This window comes from Heteronotia binoei, chromosome 3 (genome assembly GCF_032191835.1).
Source record: "Heteronotia binoei isolate CCM8104 ecotype False Entrance Well chromosome 3, APGP_CSIRO_Hbin_v1, whole genome shotgun sequence".
Lineage (NCBI taxonomy): Eukaryota > Metazoa > Chordata > Lepidosauria > Squamata > Gekkonidae > Heteronotia > Heteronotia binoei.
In genome coordinates this window covers 48,254,113-48,271,282 of record NC_083225.1, presented here as the reverse complement: position 1 = coordinate 48,271,282, position 17,170 = coordinate 48,254,113, and the positions used below count along the sequence as shown (strand labels likewise).

Here is a 17,170-nt window from a genome sequence, read left to right as displayed (position 1 = left end):
GCCTTAAACTGAAATTCAGATCTTAAAAATGTTAATGTACATTAAATAGTATTGGCATCAATGTGTATGTGTTTTGTTTTGTTTTTTTAGAGGAACATTCTGTGAATGCAACTCCATCAACAGCAATATATGTGACAAAAGGAGAATTTTAATTTGCAAAAGTCAAAATGGTCCATGGGATTGTATTTATATAATAAACCATAGTGCTAATTTTGCGCAAAACAAGTGCATGAAGGCATTGGTAGCATTCATGACAGGTACGTCAAAACGCTTTTGGTAGCTTTTAACATGTTAATATGTGTATCCTGTAGAACCGGCAGTTATGTTTTTATCAGTTTACATCTCTTTAATTCTCTGAACTTCAGTTAACTTCCATATTTGCATACCTACTATAAAGTCTTTGTAGACAAACTATAAGAGAAATCCATTCCCTCCACTGCACACAGTAATGTGTGGGAGGAGAGCCACTGATACAGGAATCCTCTCTCATGTGCACTTTCCTGCAGATATAGAGGTATGGATCTGTAGAGGGACTGTCCCCCAAATTTTCACAACAGGACTGTGCAATGTCTGGCTAAGAATACACTGAATAGTAAATACTGTGTGCTACTGTTAAAAGCAAACAAAGTTGTCCCATTTTTTACAGGAATAATTGTTATTAACAATTATCCTGAAATTAGAGTGCTTATTAGAAACATTCTAATATGGACCGGGGGGGGGGGAGGTTAGAGTATTTTACCAGTGACTATCTTCAGCTAAACAGAAAACTCAAACATATATGCTTTTAAAGCTGTCATCTTCTTGGCACTTGACTTAGCTAAACTAGGATACAGTTTAGAAAGATGTGAGATTTTAAAAAATCAAATAGAACTATTTGAATTTTCTGTGCATACTTAAAAATTCAGTGTACTCTGAGATAACTGACATTCTTCAATGGAATTTTAAACAGAAACCAAATAATCCCCCGAAGCCAATAGTATTAGGAGTAAATCAATAACAAATTTAAGCCACGCAGATACATATGTTGAAGAATTGCTACATATATAATCTTTACTCCAAGTCATCTCCTCCCCCCAATTCAAACAGACACCTCAAAAAAATGTAAGAGGCAGGTCTAAAAATAACTGAATGCTACCATGGACTCTAGGCAAGGAGGTTTCAAGTATCAGCAGTACATGCAACTGACTGACTAGACAAACAAAATTTCCAGATCTGTTAAAAGTAAAGTCCAGGAACAGCACAGGTATCCATTACTGGGAAGTCAGTGTTCTTTTGTTTTATAAAAATAGTCTTTCTTTTTCATCATGCAACATAGTGGTACTGATTAGGATTATCTTTCTCTCTCTCCATGTAGTCTCTGTCTATGAGAGATTCAACCCGCTTTTTCAGGTCTCCAGGCTGTAACAAGAGAACAGATGGGTGTTCAAGTTTACCACTGTAAAGATACATATAGGCAACCTTCTATTTTGGTAGTATAATTATTTCAATAACAGGAACCTCACCCTGATTATGCAAGTCTGTATTTATTAGGTTTGGCTTTTATATTACTCCTCAATGTCCATGGCATTTTATCAAGTACAGAATTACAGGTCCCTGATTGAAGAACCTTGCAACAGGGGAATCTGCAAGGGAAGGTGATTGAGGCCAGGATAAAAAAAGGAAGAACAGATGTTCATTTCCTTTCCTTTGATAGAGGAGTGTGAGCTACAGAACAGTTCCAAAGTCTTCATGGAAAATGTGGGTTGTATTGGGTGAGAAGTTTAAAAGTTCACTCACCTTCACTGGAAATTTTAGCTGATTATACAACTCTGAAACAAGAAGATTGTGACTAAGTGTCTTCCTCATCTTCATTATTCGTACAATAGCAGCATCAATCTGATACTGCCTGTCTTGAAACACCCTTTCAGTTGTGCTGACTTGTTCCTCAACCTAAACAGTAAGATTTTCATCAGTGTCTCTCATTCAGACAGTGTCACACCTTTGCCTTTGGTTAGTTTTTATATACAGGCAGCATGAAGAGGGCATCAAATACATGCAAATACAGCCAAAGGCAATGCTCTAATTAATTTTTTTGCAATGTAGCTTTTCAAATAGTACAGTACAAGCATAGGTTTGTTTGTTTGTTTTTTCCCCAGGAGGGGGTATTTATTTAGAGGAACTAATCACTGGGATGAAAGATGTTAAGTAAATCCAGTAATTTGTCCAAGGAGTCAACATACAAAAGCACAAATAGAGTTTTCGCACCCTTTCCCCAAGTTTAACGTGAAAATTTACAGATGTGGCTTTATTTACATAAATTTACATGATGCAAACAAAAGGTGAAGACTGTATTGTGACTGCACTCCTGCTTAGAATTCCAATTACCTTAGGTGTCTTACCTTCAGCTAATTTTTATGACTACATAGAAATCTCTAACAAAGAACTGCACAGACAAAAGCAGCTTCTCTAAGGCGAAAATCACATGGAAAAGTCACTGCAGAGTATTACAGAAATAAAAATTATATTTTAAGAACAATTCAAGGTACAATAGTAGTGAGATTTCATCTGTGTTGTAATTTCATCCTCACTGACAAGACCAGTTTCCAATTTTATGTACCATGTTTTAAACAAACAATTTGTGTGGTAACATCTCATTACTTCAATGTGTGTCCAATATGATGAAATGTACCGAAATTGACACGTTTTAGAAAACACGGAGCCCGCAGGCATAAATACTGTTTTGATCTAAGAATTTCTTCATTTTAATCTCAGAATTTCTTCATAACTTCTAAGCCTTGCAGTCTCTGAAACGTACTCTTCTAGAAGGTTGCTAAGAATAATTATGTTAATCTCAATCTTGTAGTTTAAGGAAGGAAGAAATGCTTGAAAACACATATAGTGTGATATCACAGTTGTGTCCTGAATGAGTTGGAAAATCAACATCAAAACAGAGGATTGTGTCAAAGGTGTGCCAATGTTTAATACGTACAGTTTCTTTCATCTGGATTTGATTGATTTTTATTCTGAACAATTTATGCTTGAAATCATCATTGAAGGTGAATTTGTCTCCATCTTCTATGTCCTTGCCCTTTGGACTTTTATTCAATACTCGTGCTTTACCACAGGCCAGAGACTGCAAGGTTCTTCTCAATTCACTGTCCTCTGTAATACAAGTTTAACGAGCAAAAACAAAGAAAATTGGTTCATACCGCAATAATTAAAAGTCATAAAACAATTTACCTATTTGTTTATCTATTTTTATTTATATAATTATCTATTTCTCACCAATGAGGACCTAGGAGGCTTGCAATATCATTCCCCCCTGCTTTGTTTTCTCATTTCTCCTTAACAACCACCCTGTGAAGTGGATTAGGCTTAGAGAGCAAGCTTCCATAGCAGCCTAGTAATTCAAACCCTCCTGCATCCTAGTTTGACATTCAGGGCTGGCTGTTCCACAAGGCATATTAGGCTCATTGAGGCCTTCCCCACTCTCACGCCACCTTTCCTGCTTTTGTGCTGCCTTTTTCGCTCTCATGCTACCTTTCTTGCTCTTTCACCACCTTCCCTGCTCTTGTGCCAGCTTTCTCACTCTCATGCCAGCTTCCCCGGTCTGGTGCTGGTTTACTCACTCTCCAGCCACCTTCCCTGCTCTTGCGTCTCCTTCCCTACTCTCGCACCAGCTTCCCCATTCTCCTGCTGCCTTCCCTGCCTCCATCTCTCTTCCCTTGCTGTGCGAGCAGCCAGGCAGCGGAGGGGAACAGCAGGGGGCGGGGGGGGGGCCTGCCTAGGGCACTGCACACCCTAGGGCCAGCCCTGTTGACATTCTAACTACCATCCCATGCTGCTGATGTAATCATGCAGGCCAAAGAGAAAGCAAGCTGGAAATGCTATGTTAGACATGAAATTAGGTAGGAAGCAGCCTGGATATTGTTCAGTCATGCAATTTGCCACTTGCTTAAAAAGGCAAACAATGCCATGGATGAGGCACAAATATCCAAACCACTCTGTTCCATCTGCTCCTTCTGCTACCAAGATACATTTCTGTGTTTTAAGACCATAGGATGGAGACTAACACATTCTCACCCATATACCTAGGGCTTAGAACGACAAGCTAGACATATTCATGTTGGATTCTCTCATCACCTTCAGTAAATGTAGGAAATGTGCCTTTAATGACTTCTCCACATACAGTGTCTACTGTAAATTAAAATCCCAGGGCTCTACTACATACTGGACATGACACACAGCCAACAAGAGGAGTTACAATCTGCAGTCATACATTTTATCTATTCTGAAACATTATTAGTGACAACTTTATAAAGTAGATACTTACTTACTGGCATTTATATACCAGCTACTACAATTTTCTAAGAGATTTCAAGACTGCCGAACTTTAATTAGATCACAGTCAAGATGCTTGCTCAATTACATACCGATACCAGTGGCCATTTTAATATCTTCAATACCAAATTCATCTCCTTCATTGAACATTAAAAGCACTAACGTTTGGAAGAGTGATACTTGGAATTCCTTCTTCCCCTAAAGAAAATTATATACATAATTAGTAGCTGGAATAGGGTTGTTTTGTTTCATATATTTAATTTGTTGTCTTTAAATTGCCTTGAGTATTATTGGATCAAATAGTGGTGAATATTTTTTAAAAAAATAACAGACTTGTTAAGACTTTCTCTTGTGCTACACCAGAATGTCATTTGCTATATACAAGGTGCCCACATCTAGATACAATGCTAGTTAACTTTCTTAAGTCTAGGAAATTTAGATTCTACTGCCTTAATACCAACTGTTGTGCCCTGGAGTTCACGAGTACAAGTTTCTTATGTTATTGTTTCATGTTGTATTTTAACTGTTAACCTGAAACAATTTCTGGCTAAAAGAAAAACTGTCTGACAACCAATTAACCAATCTGCGTTATTAAGAATCATGGCCTAAAGGCAGGAAACATCACTCACAAACCTCTTTAAAGTCTGCTTTGAGGACAGCATGTCCTAAACTAGTTTGCCACTGAAGTTTTCGACCACTGTGCTTTCCAAGATAAAAAGCCTTAAATACTTCTTGAAGCTTAACCATCTATAATAGTACAAAAGAGAAGGGAGCAATAAATACATGCATATGGACACACTCCATTCCAAGGCATAGACTCTTGGCAGCACTTCTGCACTAAAATTCATAAATAAATGGCTCCATAGATGTGGGTAACTAGCATCATACAAGTATTAATTTACCGTATTTTTCGGTCCATTAGACGCTCCGGACCATTAGACGCAGGTGCCTGGCTGGGAGACAAGCGGCGAGATCGCTCCCTGCGAAGTGCTGGGTTTGCGATGGGGTGGAGGGAGAGATCTTGCCACTTGTCTCCCAGCCAGGCACGCAGGCGCGGGGGAAGCATGCTGCCCCCTCCGCAAACCCAGCGCTTCGCGAGCGCCGGCTGTGGAGGGGGCAGCGTGCTTTCCCCGTGCCTGCCTGCCTGGCTTCAGCTGCTGCTTACAGCAAGCGCCAGGATCGCTCCCTCCACCCTCCGATCCCAGCGCTTGCTATAAGCAGCAGCTGAAGCCAGGCAGAGAGGCACGGAGGAAGCACCCGCCCCCTCCGCAAACCCAGCGCTTTGCGAGCGCCGGCTGCGGAGGGGGCATCGTGCTTTCTCCGTGCCTGTCTGCCTGGCTTCAGCTCTGATGCTTAAAGCAAGCGCTGGGATCAGAGGGCGGAGGGAGCGATCCTGGCGCTTGCTGTAAGCATCAGAGCTGGAGCCAGGCAGGCGCGGGGGAAGCGCTGGGATCAGAGGCGGAGGCAGCGGATCGCGCCCCTCCCCAGAGGAAGGTACATACGTACCTTCGCTCCATAAGACGCACACACTTCCCCCCCCTTTTTGTGGGGGAAAAAGTGCGTCTTATGGTGCGAAAAATACGGTACATAAAACCAGAGTTTTTCAAAAAATACTTTATTTAAAACCAGGAAAGAGAATCCAGAGCTGAACAATTTGTATGACTAGCTCTAATTACAGAATTCGTGCTTGTGCACAGAAGTCAATATTTCCTTTGCTTGACTATCCCATTAATGTAACTGCATCTAAAGCCTTTCTCTTGTTTGGAAAAAGCTACAGACATACTATGTTTAAACATACAGAGCAGGGGTGTCAAACTCATTTGTTATGAGGGCCGGATCTGACATAAATGAGACCTTGTTGGGCCGGGCCATGCCAGGCTGTGCAATGTATGTTTGACACCTCTGATATAGGGAATGCAAGATCTTGCACTGGTCCCCAAACAATGTGAAATCAGTTCTGAATGGAATCTAGAAGATGCAGGCTGCTTTCACACAAACTGGATAATGCACTTCAGTGATCAGTTGCAACTGGATTTTCCAATGTGAAAAGAAAAATCCGCTTGCAAAGTCACTAAAGTGTACTGACAGTGAATTATTCAACATGTGTGGAAGCAGCTGAAAATTCCTCCCCACACACACACAGTGGGGACTCAGATTGGCTTTTCATGTTGATCTCCCCTCGTCCATTTAATCCTCACATCAACAATCTTGGAAGGGCAGGTTAGGCTGAGAGACTGTGACAGGCCCAAGATCTCCCACCATTCTTCTACAGCAGAGCAAGAATTCAAACTCTGGTGTCTCAGGTCCTGGTCCGACACGCTAACCACTAGGCAACACCAGCCCTCAGATAAGCAGATGTGGATTAAGTACACTGAAAAGGAGGAAAACAACCCAATGGAAGAATACCAAGACAAACAGATTTGTATGTTCTTCCATTAGATGCACAACAGATTCCAGCATGAGAAAATATCACTCCAGTGGGAAGGACAGCCCAAAACTGTTCTGTTTGAGTCAACAGATTTCCACATACAAGAAGCTTCTGAAATGGGATGAAATTTGAACAATGCAACCTCCACCTACAGTCAGAAGTTCTACAGTTCCAGAAAGAATTACATGATCCAGGAGAAGTGAATGGGAAGTTCACACATGCAAGTATTGCGCTCTGGTCTAAATAGATGAAAGAGAACTGAAAACTTCTGGAAGATTTTGCACTCTGATCTGTGTATTTTCAAAGTTACTAGATGTGGTATAGCACAGACCATGACAAACAACTATAATTTAGTTGAAGACTTACCTCTGGAGGTAAAAGGACATCCATCGGCGTGTAAGTTGGCCAGTATCCCATAGTAAGTATATTTACTGTTAAATCTATATTGCTTGGGCCACTTTGATTCTGCATGTACTATGATTTTTAAAAAATGAAATAAAGAAAGTGAAATCATACTACTATGTAGAGTTAAAAGCAAATGGCTGCTAATTGCTGTTCTATACATTAAGAGATGAACTTTGTTCAATCAACCAATTTTAATTATTAAATACAACAAACAAATTAATATATGGCAACTCAATAACATATTAGAAATTTGTTATCTACAGTTAAAATTAGAAAGGTAATATGTCATTTCTCAAGTTAGCATAGTTCAAAAATTTATGCTAATTCTTATAAACGTTTACAGGTGGCACCAGGGTGCCACCCCTTGAATTCTGCCTAAAATTTCCATGCACAGATGTGGAGAGAGCAATTTTCACTGATTCTTTCCTGGAACGGCCCCCAACCATTCCCAAAATGTTATTCCTGGGGGCTGGGGAACCCCTAGGAATAGTTGGGGGAATCAGAGGTCTCCTGTGGGAATCACCCACTATGGAAATCCCAGGTGGGATCCAAGCCCTCGACTGTACTGGGAAATATCCAATAATTCTGAACTAATCTTGACTCAGGAACTTTCTTTCAAATATAACTGAATTCATATTCTTTCATTTTCAAATATGTTTACAAGGATTTATATAAAACTTTAGAATTTGAAATACTGCAAAATCCTTGTGCCAAGTAAGATCAGTGTTATAGATTCAGGAGGAAGGAAGTACTTCTTCCTACTATACAAAGTAATGGATTCACTGCCACATGACATGGTAATGGCCACAGGCTTACAGATCTTTCAAAGTAGATCAGTTCCTGGAGGATCAATTTAATGTATCAGTGACTACTAGCCATGATAACTACATGAGATCTCTCTTCTCAGAGGCCATATGAACACTGGATGCCAGTTGCGAGGAGCAAGCGATGGGAGAGAACGGTTGCTTTTGTGTCTAATTTATCAGCTTCCCTGAAACATCTGGCTGATCACTATTGGGATGCTATACTAGATATAGACCCTTGGTCTAGTTCAGCAGGGCTCTTACGTTATGCTTGACTATTCTGATTAAAAAGCACAAATGGAAGACCACGAGCTAGATACTGAGCGGAGTCTAAAACCAAACTGAAATTAAATGTACCTGTTTAAAGTGAACCATAATATCCTTTGAAAGTTCCATATCCTTGAACATTCCTTCCAGTTTACTGGTGAAAGCACCACCACATTCTGTTACATAAATAAAACAGATATACTGTGTTTACAGCAATTCCCACTGCCATTTAAGCACATGATTAATGCTCAATGTTTTCAGGAGACCCAGCATTTACTTATTTATTTGACAGGGGCATTTGTTTAGGATCACAGAAAACACTTTGAAAAATCTCACTGCAACCATTTTCTAAAGATATGTGTTCAAATATACAGGATAAAGAACAAACTGCTATTACATACCATGCTTAAGCTTAGACAACATTGATTTCTCAGCATCTACTGACGCACTTTTCCCAACCAGAAGTCTTTTGGCCAAATCTTTTTTATAAAATGCTTCAAAAACATCTTTACCTGTATGAGTAATAGGGAGAAGGGAGCACACCAAGTGAAATTTGAGTGTTGTTTTTAATATTTTTTTCAAGTAACAGACAGATGCTTTGAGGAAAACCACCCATACTTTTATTGTTTCAGTTTATTGAAAAAAACAACCGCCAACTCAGACCTTAAGAAGTTTGCCAGCTAGGTTAGAGGTTGGATGCCTGCAACAAGTGTCACTTTGACCTATTTCCAGAGCATCTAGCATGAGGGGAGGGGGCTCTCAGATTTCAGCTCAATCTTTATCTTATCTGAAACTCCCTATGCTGTTTTGAATGTCACTTAGGAGGGTCCCTCAAATTTCAGGAACTGCTTTTCTGAAAAGCAGAACTCTTCTCTCAATTCTCTGGATATAACCCTTTCTCTAAAGAGAAGGGATGTTCTACTCTGGTCAGACACAGTTTGTTTTCAACAGTCCCCAGACAGATGGTGCATTTTCATAGGTGCTAGGAACCACAAGGCTCAAGATGCAAGACGTTATCACATACTATCTCCTTATGGTGCTGTTAGAAGGGAAAACATTAAACATGAAGAATCTAACCAGGGAGTCAGGTGACCAGGAGGAACAAATCACGGCCTGCTACTTCTTATGTAAATTCAAGTGCTTCCTTTTTCTCTTGTCTAAATGGTCACTGGAGGGAAGGCACTTGGCTGTTCCCCAGTGCCTGTCATGAAAAATTTATGCAGTTTGTTGGGCTTCCTGTATTGCGGAGACTATTCTGCATAACAAAGTAGATGTGGCAGAAACCCAAACCACAAAAATTCTGTAAAGTCAGAACTCGTCTCTCTCTCAATGGTTTCCCACAAGCTCTTGGCATGCACATAATGAAGCAATTTCTACCAGCCATATGTCTCAGGGCCTGCATGCAATATACTGGTTTAAAATTCAGTAGTCAAGCAACATGTGGTTTGCTTTCAAGAATGCTTAAAAAATAACTTTTCATACCATGAATAAATCTGAATATTATCATAATTTTGTCCAGAATTCTTTCCAGTTCTTCATCTGTTGCTTCTTTATTGCCAGCTCTTAGCTTTGAATCTACATGTTTCGCTTTAAAAAAAAGTTTTAAGAAATTTAAAAGTAATATTCAATCACATGGTGCTCCTATATGAACTATTTATAAGGCATACAAAACCATACTGGTCACTTTACAGATAATATAAGGAAACCAAATCTGTGACAAAGATTCCAACAAATCTGGAAAAAGAAAGGAAACAGGAAAAGGAAGAGCAAATTGCAAGCAATAGGAACTTATCACAGGTGAAAGATGAACAGCAAAATCCTAGGCACATTGAGATGTGATTCATTTTATACAATTTGACTTACTCCACGGTGTGTATAATTCTGCAGATGTAAAACCTTAATTAAGCAACAGCTATTTTTTCTGCCTGAATTCTGCATAAGGATTGTTGTTGTTGTTGTTGTCGAGTCTGACTCTTTGCACAAGCATAGGCTACTTAAAATCCATTAAGGCAAATGGGATTTATGCTGAGCAGAAGACACTGTTCAATCCAACCCACTGTAAGCAGGACTGCAACATCTGATTTTTTTTAAAGGAAACAGCATTCACCGCGGGAGGGGGGAACCAAAAAGTAAAAGAGGGTTTTGATCCTTGAAGAAAGCAAGACAGGAGAGAAGGGCAAAGTATTCTGAGATAGATAAGAGACGAAGTCATAAGAAAAGCATAAAGAGAAGATGTGAGGGGACAGTGTTGGTGGTAGAAAATTAATTTTTAAATGTTTATTTATCTTCTTCCTTTTTAATACATGTACCTCACTGACACTTGATGGGAATTCTAATATAAATATTTTGAAACATAAAAATGTCTGAAACAGGCATAAGACTTGCCAATGAAGGTAACAATGGAAAAGCATGCCATTACCACAGAAGCAAGCAAAAACTGTAATACACAACCCAGCATTTGGAACCGAAATCAGAAATTTTGAACGTGAAGCAGGAAAGAAAGAAGAATCAGCAGACAACCGACAGTGGCAAACAGAGACGATAAACTGATGAAAAGCAACAGAGGATAACAGCAGAAAATACGATAAACTTCTGTGGCAGCACAACAATAATACAGACAGGCAGAAAAAAAGGATTTGATCTTTTTAGAAGAATGTTTAAAGAAGTCTTGATAGAAGGAAAAAAAAGAGTGTCAATTTGAGTAGTGAGGACTTCCAGCTCCACACTGAGGCAAAGGGAAGTCTTGTTGCTGCACTCCATTTTATCTTTAAATTTTTCTGTTTGTATTCTTCTATTTTCCTATCTTATTTATATAAACTATCTCTTGTCTTTGCTAGTAGTGTACTAAAGTAACATCTCTATATTTAGCTTGTTGGTTTGCTGTCCAGGCTTGCCCACCAGGCTCTAGCCTGTTTAAGTTTTAACTTGCTTATAAGGCTATGCTATATGCAACAAATTTATGTTCAGAGCAGTTCCTGAACCTTTCTGAGAGTTCCACCTTCTCCTTCTGAGAGTTCCACCTCCTTGTCCATTGAATAGTATGTGTAGCTGCATAACAATCTCTGGATGAGCTCCACCACCTATTTCTACAAAACGACCCCTGATCCTTTTTATAGTATACTCTTATAATTTTATATTTTATAATACTTTGCTCTATCCTACTTATTGCTTTTTGTTTATCAGAGCTATCTCTGTTTAAATACAGCTTGTAACCACATAAGTCACATAATTCTAGTGTAAAGACTTGCACCAATTCCCCACTAGGTTTATTCCATCATTGGAGCTCTTTTTTCCCCTCAATTGAGCAAGCCTGGCAAAGCACGCTGTGATGCATAAGGAAGCAAGAGAGGGAGAAAGAAGCAGATGACAGTGAGTTACTCATGGGCATGATAAGAGCCCTCTGGGGGCCTGATATGGCCCTCAAGCTGCACGTTTGACACCCCTAAAAAGCCTAATATACTTTTCTGTAAACAGCTATATATTAAACACAACATTTTTTAATTTTAGCCCTGAATAGACCCTGCGCATAATGCCTTAGCACACTTACAGCACAATCCTAAATCAATGAACTTAAACTGGAACAGGGCTTTTTTTGTAGCAGGAACTCCTTTGCATATTAGGCTACACCCCCCCTGATGTAGCCAATCCTCTAAGAATTTACAGTAGGCGCTGTAAGAAGAGCCCTGTAAGCTCTTGGAGGATTGGCTACATGAAGGCAATGTAGGAGTTCCTACTACAAAGGAGTTCCTGCTACAAAAAACCCCCCTGGACTGGAGTAACAAACCATACGATTTCACTGGTAAAGAGTCTTTCAAAGATCCCTGTTAAGGAGTTTTTAAGTATGCAAGGAAAGATCTCTCATTAAGCAAGGAGCTGACAGATACTACAACAGGAGCCCAAAAAATGTTCTAAAAAAGTTGTTAGAAGCAACAGATGCAAATTTTAGGTGAAACCAGCACTCCTGCAGATATGAGAATTTGTGCAATCCCAGGAGATACACACATAGAATCAGAAGGACACCACAACTTCTACCATCTATTGTTGCTTAGTAAAAATTTTGAAGTGGTAATTCCTCTTTCCTATATATACTGCTGTGGGCAGACAGTGTACTTATCAGAGCACACACTAAAGCAACCATACTGCATTTTGGTTTACTTCACAACTCTATACCATTACTACAGAGTTTAGAAAGAATATTTGTAGAAAGAGATTTATACCTATCAGTTCTGCTGGTTTATTTGGTCTCTTGTTGATAAATGTTTCAAATGATTCCTTCATCAAGTTTATGAATTTCTCATTTTTCTGAAAACATAGTTCTATGACATGATCCATTTTGTCTTTAAAATCTAGCAGCTCTTGTACCATATCCTTGTCCTTTTCAGGATTTATCACTATTGCTGTTCCAAAGTTCTGCAAAACAAATACTTTTAATAATCAAATACATTGTTACTAAATCTTTCTCACCTCTTAATATTCCCCACCTACTCATACATGCCTACAGAGAATTTCAATAACTTAAAAATCAGTTAATCATAGCTGCACTAATGCAAGTAAAGTCTTAAAAAAAGCAATGAAATATTATATTTCAAAATAAAATTTCAACCCATTGCAATGGATGCAGCACAGCAAATACTGAATCAATACATGTAATTTTGAGCTTGCCCCCCAAAATGTGGATCAAAAATCTGCACAATGGGGCCATGTACAAAAACTTCTGATATTTCTGGGATGGAAGCCCAAGGTTTGCAGAAAAATCTTGAATCTAAATACATGCATTTAGATTCCATTGGTTGACCTAGAAGGGGCTCAAAAATCCCAGAATCATAGAAGCAATGTCTGCAGCTTTAAGAAAATAATGTTTATTGAGCCCATAATCCTGTATTATAAGAATTTGGTGGCTCTCCAAACAATACTGTGAAAGTTTCTATGCCACAGGTAGTGTCAGCCGATAGGAGAGGGGGATGAGAAGGAGCTGGAAAAAGGTACAAGATGAAAAGTGGAGGGAATTAAGGAAGGAGAGGTGGCACGGGGCTTGTTTTAGCATTCCTCTTACATAGTTTTCCCAATTCAAAATTGTATCAGAACCTGCTTGAGGCAACCAGATCATTTGAACTAGCCCTTCCTGTGTCTTGTCTCCCCCCTTTTCCCCTCCTCACTGCAGCCCATCAACCGACTGTAAATCTATCACTGTACAGGGCTCCAAGATCTTGGGAACAACTTTCCCAGGGTCAGAAATGGGGTAAGGAAAAACAAGGAAGATCTGAGATACTTGCACTACGGTCCACAATTCTTGCACAAATAGATTGCTTGGATCTAACTCTTAATCTGATTCCATGACATACTACTAGACATTAACTAGAACATATAATGGATATAGCTCTGTTTTCCTACTGGGAACTCAATTCCTCAATGAAATTGGCATGAATGAAACTGTCTCCCTCTTGGTGGGGCTGCACATGCAGCCCATCCAGTGGGGCAAATACGGCCCCTCATGGCCACAAGATTAGAGAAATGGCTCAGGGTGGGGGGGAGGACTGAAGCTACTCCTCACCCATGCAGCAATCCCAATCCAAGTCAGGCTTTTACAGCATATCCAAAATGGGTTCTGGCTGGTTGCAAGTTCCCCTGGCAGTCATTTGTTAATGTGACTGTTTCATTCAGTCTTAAAAGAACATATCCTCCACTATCCTAAAGCACTGACAGCAGTCTAAGTCCTTCTTTGAAGCTTCAAAATTTGAGTTTCAAATCTGGTTTTGAAAGTTGATGCCATACACAAATTGTTATCTAGGAAGAATGTTTCTAATGTCCAATTCAAATCAACCTTTCTGAAAATTTAAACTCACTGCTTCATATCTTAAATGATGTTATCTGTCTGCTAACATGTTCTTCTGGGCCCAGAATGCTATTTGTATTCAGCCCACTTTGGGAGTGCCATCTCAAGCCACATTAATTTCTCCATGACATTTGGTTTTCATGTCTCTGCAACAACCACAAGCAGTCCCTTGGAAAAGGAATGAATAAATCATTGGTTGGGAAGCTTTCTATGTTATATGGATCCCATTCTTGGATTCCGTAAAAGCAAAAATCATCCAAGTGCAGTTGATAATGTGAACAGACCTTTCTTCTCTTCTTTCCAGGAAGCCTTTTGCATATTTGAAAATGGTAAGCAAATTAAAAAGCATGCACAGAAGAAGCATTTCCAGGGCATTACAGAGAAACAAGAACACCTTCATAGAAGTGATGCTATTTTCAAAATGGAGTGCAGGACAAAGGCAGGCAATGACACATTAACCTCTTTTTATCAAAGGCTTTCTCTGCATCTGCAAAAAAATAATGCGACTTCCTTTTCTGGATGTTTTTCATAGTATTCTACAATATTTACAACTGTTCTTATATTGTCTCTTATTTGTCTTTTAGGGAGAAATCCTGCTTGATCTTCCTTTATGAAGTTAATCAAATATTGTTTAAGTCGTTCTGCCAAGATTCTTGTGTATATCTTATAATCATTATTTAGTAATGAAATTGGTCTGTAGTTCTGTACGTTTGTAATATCTCTATCTTCCTTGGGGATCAACAAAACTACAGCTTCTTTCCAAGTGTTTGGTATTTTTCCTTTTATTCTTATCATATTCATCAATTTTTGCAGTTTTGGTACTAATTCTTCTTTAAAGCTTTTGAAAAATATAGCCATCTGGCCCAGGTGCCTTTTCCATTTTCATTGCATTAATTGCTGCTTCAATTTCAATTTTTTCAATTGGATCATTCAAAATTTTCTTCATATATTCAGTTAAGGGTGCTATTTTAATATTTTGCAAATACGCTTCAATCTTTTCTTTTTTTATCTTCACACCCTTAAATAAATTAGCATAATACTTTAAAAATTGTCTTTTTATTCCTTCTTGATCTACTATCTCTCTTCCATCAGCCACAATTTTATTAATAATTTTACTTTCTCTTCTTCTTCAATTGCCAGGCTAAATACTTTCCAGGTTTATTCGCACCCTCAAAAGATTTCTGTTGCAGTTTTTTCAAATTCCATTCTACTTCTTTATTCAACAAATGTCTCATTTGGGTTTGTAATATAGTAATCTCCCTTATAATTTTATTTTTCCCTGGTCTTTTTTTCAGTTCCCCTTCTTTTTTCTTTATCTCATTTTGAATGTCCAATCTCTGTTTTTCTTTTGCTCTTTTATCCTTATTGTTTAATGTAATCAATATTCCTCTCATTACAGCTTTGTAAGCATCCCATACCATCTGGAACTCTATATCATCTTTGTCATTTATTTGGAAAAAAGCTTTAGTTTCATTTTCTAAAAATGTTACAATTTCTTTATTTTGTAGCAAATCTTCATTTATTCTCCATCTTCTTGTTTTTCTTTGCAATTTTGTAGCCTATAATATTGGATTATGATCCGCACTTATCTTTGGAAGAATCTCTACTTTTTTAGTTATGAGGCCAAATCCTTAGTACCCCATAACATGTCAATTCTGGAAGAAGTATTGTGTCTTGCTGAAAAGAAAGTATAGTCTCTTACTTCAGGGTTAAATTTTCTCCAAATATCTTCCAACTTTTCTTGTTTAACCAATTCAAAAAACGATTTTGGCAATTTTCCTTCCTTATTATTACTTCTTTTGGCCAGATCTATCTATTTTATTCTGTATTGTTCCATTAAAATCTCCCATCATCAAGATCTGGTCATAAGTCACTTCATCCAGTTGTCTGATAATGTCTTTAAAAAAAGCATCTTTTGCACCATTTGTTGCATACAGTCCTAATAACGTTTTTTCCCCATTAATCATTATCTTTACTGCTATATATCTTCCATCTTTGTCTTTAAATACCAATTTTGGCTCTAATTGTTGATTAATATAAAAAACCACGCCCCTTTTCTTGTGTTCAGCCAATGAAAAAAATTCCAGTCCTAATTGTTTATTCCATAAAAATTTGTAATCCTTTTGTTGTATATGAACTTCCTGTAAACAAATTATGTTACAATTTTATTTTTTAATCCAATGAAATGTTGCTTTTCTTTTTTTGTGGTGAATTTAATCCATTTACATTCCAAGATAAATGACACATTAATCTCAAACATTATTTTTACATGTGACAGACTTGATGGTTGCTTAAGAGAGAAATGGAAGATAATAAAAATGTGTAAGACTTCGAACACTTTACCAAGTATAGTCATCCCTTTACCATTTTTAGTCATGCACAGTTTCTCTTGACAACTGAACAACTTTGTAGTTATGAAGTTGCTCAGATTTTAATGTAATACCTAATTCTATCAGATCTTGACTCACAATTGATGAGCTTTTACCTCTGCAAGGAAAACAGCACATTTTAAAATACCTTGATATATTCACCCCAGCTATGCAGGAGGAGTTGTTGTCCACCTTTTACCCGGCTAAACAGCTGGCACAGCAGAGTAAGATCTGTTATTCTGTTTTCATTAAGCAGATTATCGAGTCCTAAAATGAAAATAAAACTTCTTATTCTAAGAAAACAGAAGGGATCCTACAAATTTATATTGACACCATCTAGACCCTATGGCCTCTGAAAACATGTAGGCTTTTCAGTAAAGAATAATAAATGTATGATTGATAACGCTTAGTATTTTGTCTCAAAGAAGAAAACTGACACAAAACATTTTAAACACAAAAATAATGCTCTATCTTTTTAAAATTAGATTTGGGTTATTAACATCATACTGGAACTTTGAAAGCTTTCATCCATTATCAGGATTGATTCATTTAACATTTTCTGAGCAAGGCTGACAAAGAGAGTATTGTTGATGGGAATTATTTTATTTATTTATTCATTTTATTACACTTATATCCCACCCTCCCCTGATGGGCTCAGGGTGGCTAACAGCAATTAAAATAACAAAGAATTAAATCAGCTGACTTATGGTGACCCCATGGGCTACTAACGTCTAAATGTTCTTTT

At 38.1% G+C, this 17,170-nt stretch overlaps 1 protein-coding gene across 1 annotated transcript in view; it reads right to left on the bottom strand.

Moving 5' to 3' along the window:
* Nucleotides 1-126: 126 nt before the first annotated feature.
* CUL4A (cullin 4A) overlaps nt 127-17,170 on the bottom strand; it is a 39,473-nt gene continuing 22,429 nt past the window's right edge. The window contains exons 10-20 of the mRNA XM_060233746.1: nt 16,574-16,692; nt 12,441-12,633; nt 9,706-9,810; nt 8,625-8,735; nt 8,314-8,399; nt 7,115-7,222; nt 4,954-5,067; nt 4,413-4,518; nt 2,969-3,141; nt 1,777-1,929; nt 127-1,398 (exon numbers count right to left, since the gene is read on the bottom strand). Coding sequence (XP_060089729.1) covers nt 1,303-1,398; nt 1,777-1,929; nt 2,969-3,141; nt 4,413-4,518; nt 4,954-5,067; nt 7,115-7,222; nt 8,314-8,399; nt 8,625-8,735; nt 9,706-9,810; nt 12,441-12,633; nt 16,574-16,692 — 1,364 coding nt within the window. The 3' untranslated portion in view covers nt 127-1,302. The remainder of the gene's footprint in view (nt 1,399-1,776; nt 1,930-2,968; nt 3,142-4,412; nt 4,519-4,953; nt 5,068-7,114; nt 7,223-8,313; nt 8,400-8,624; nt 8,736-9,705; nt 9,811-12,440; nt 12,634-16,573; nt 16,693-17,170) is intronic.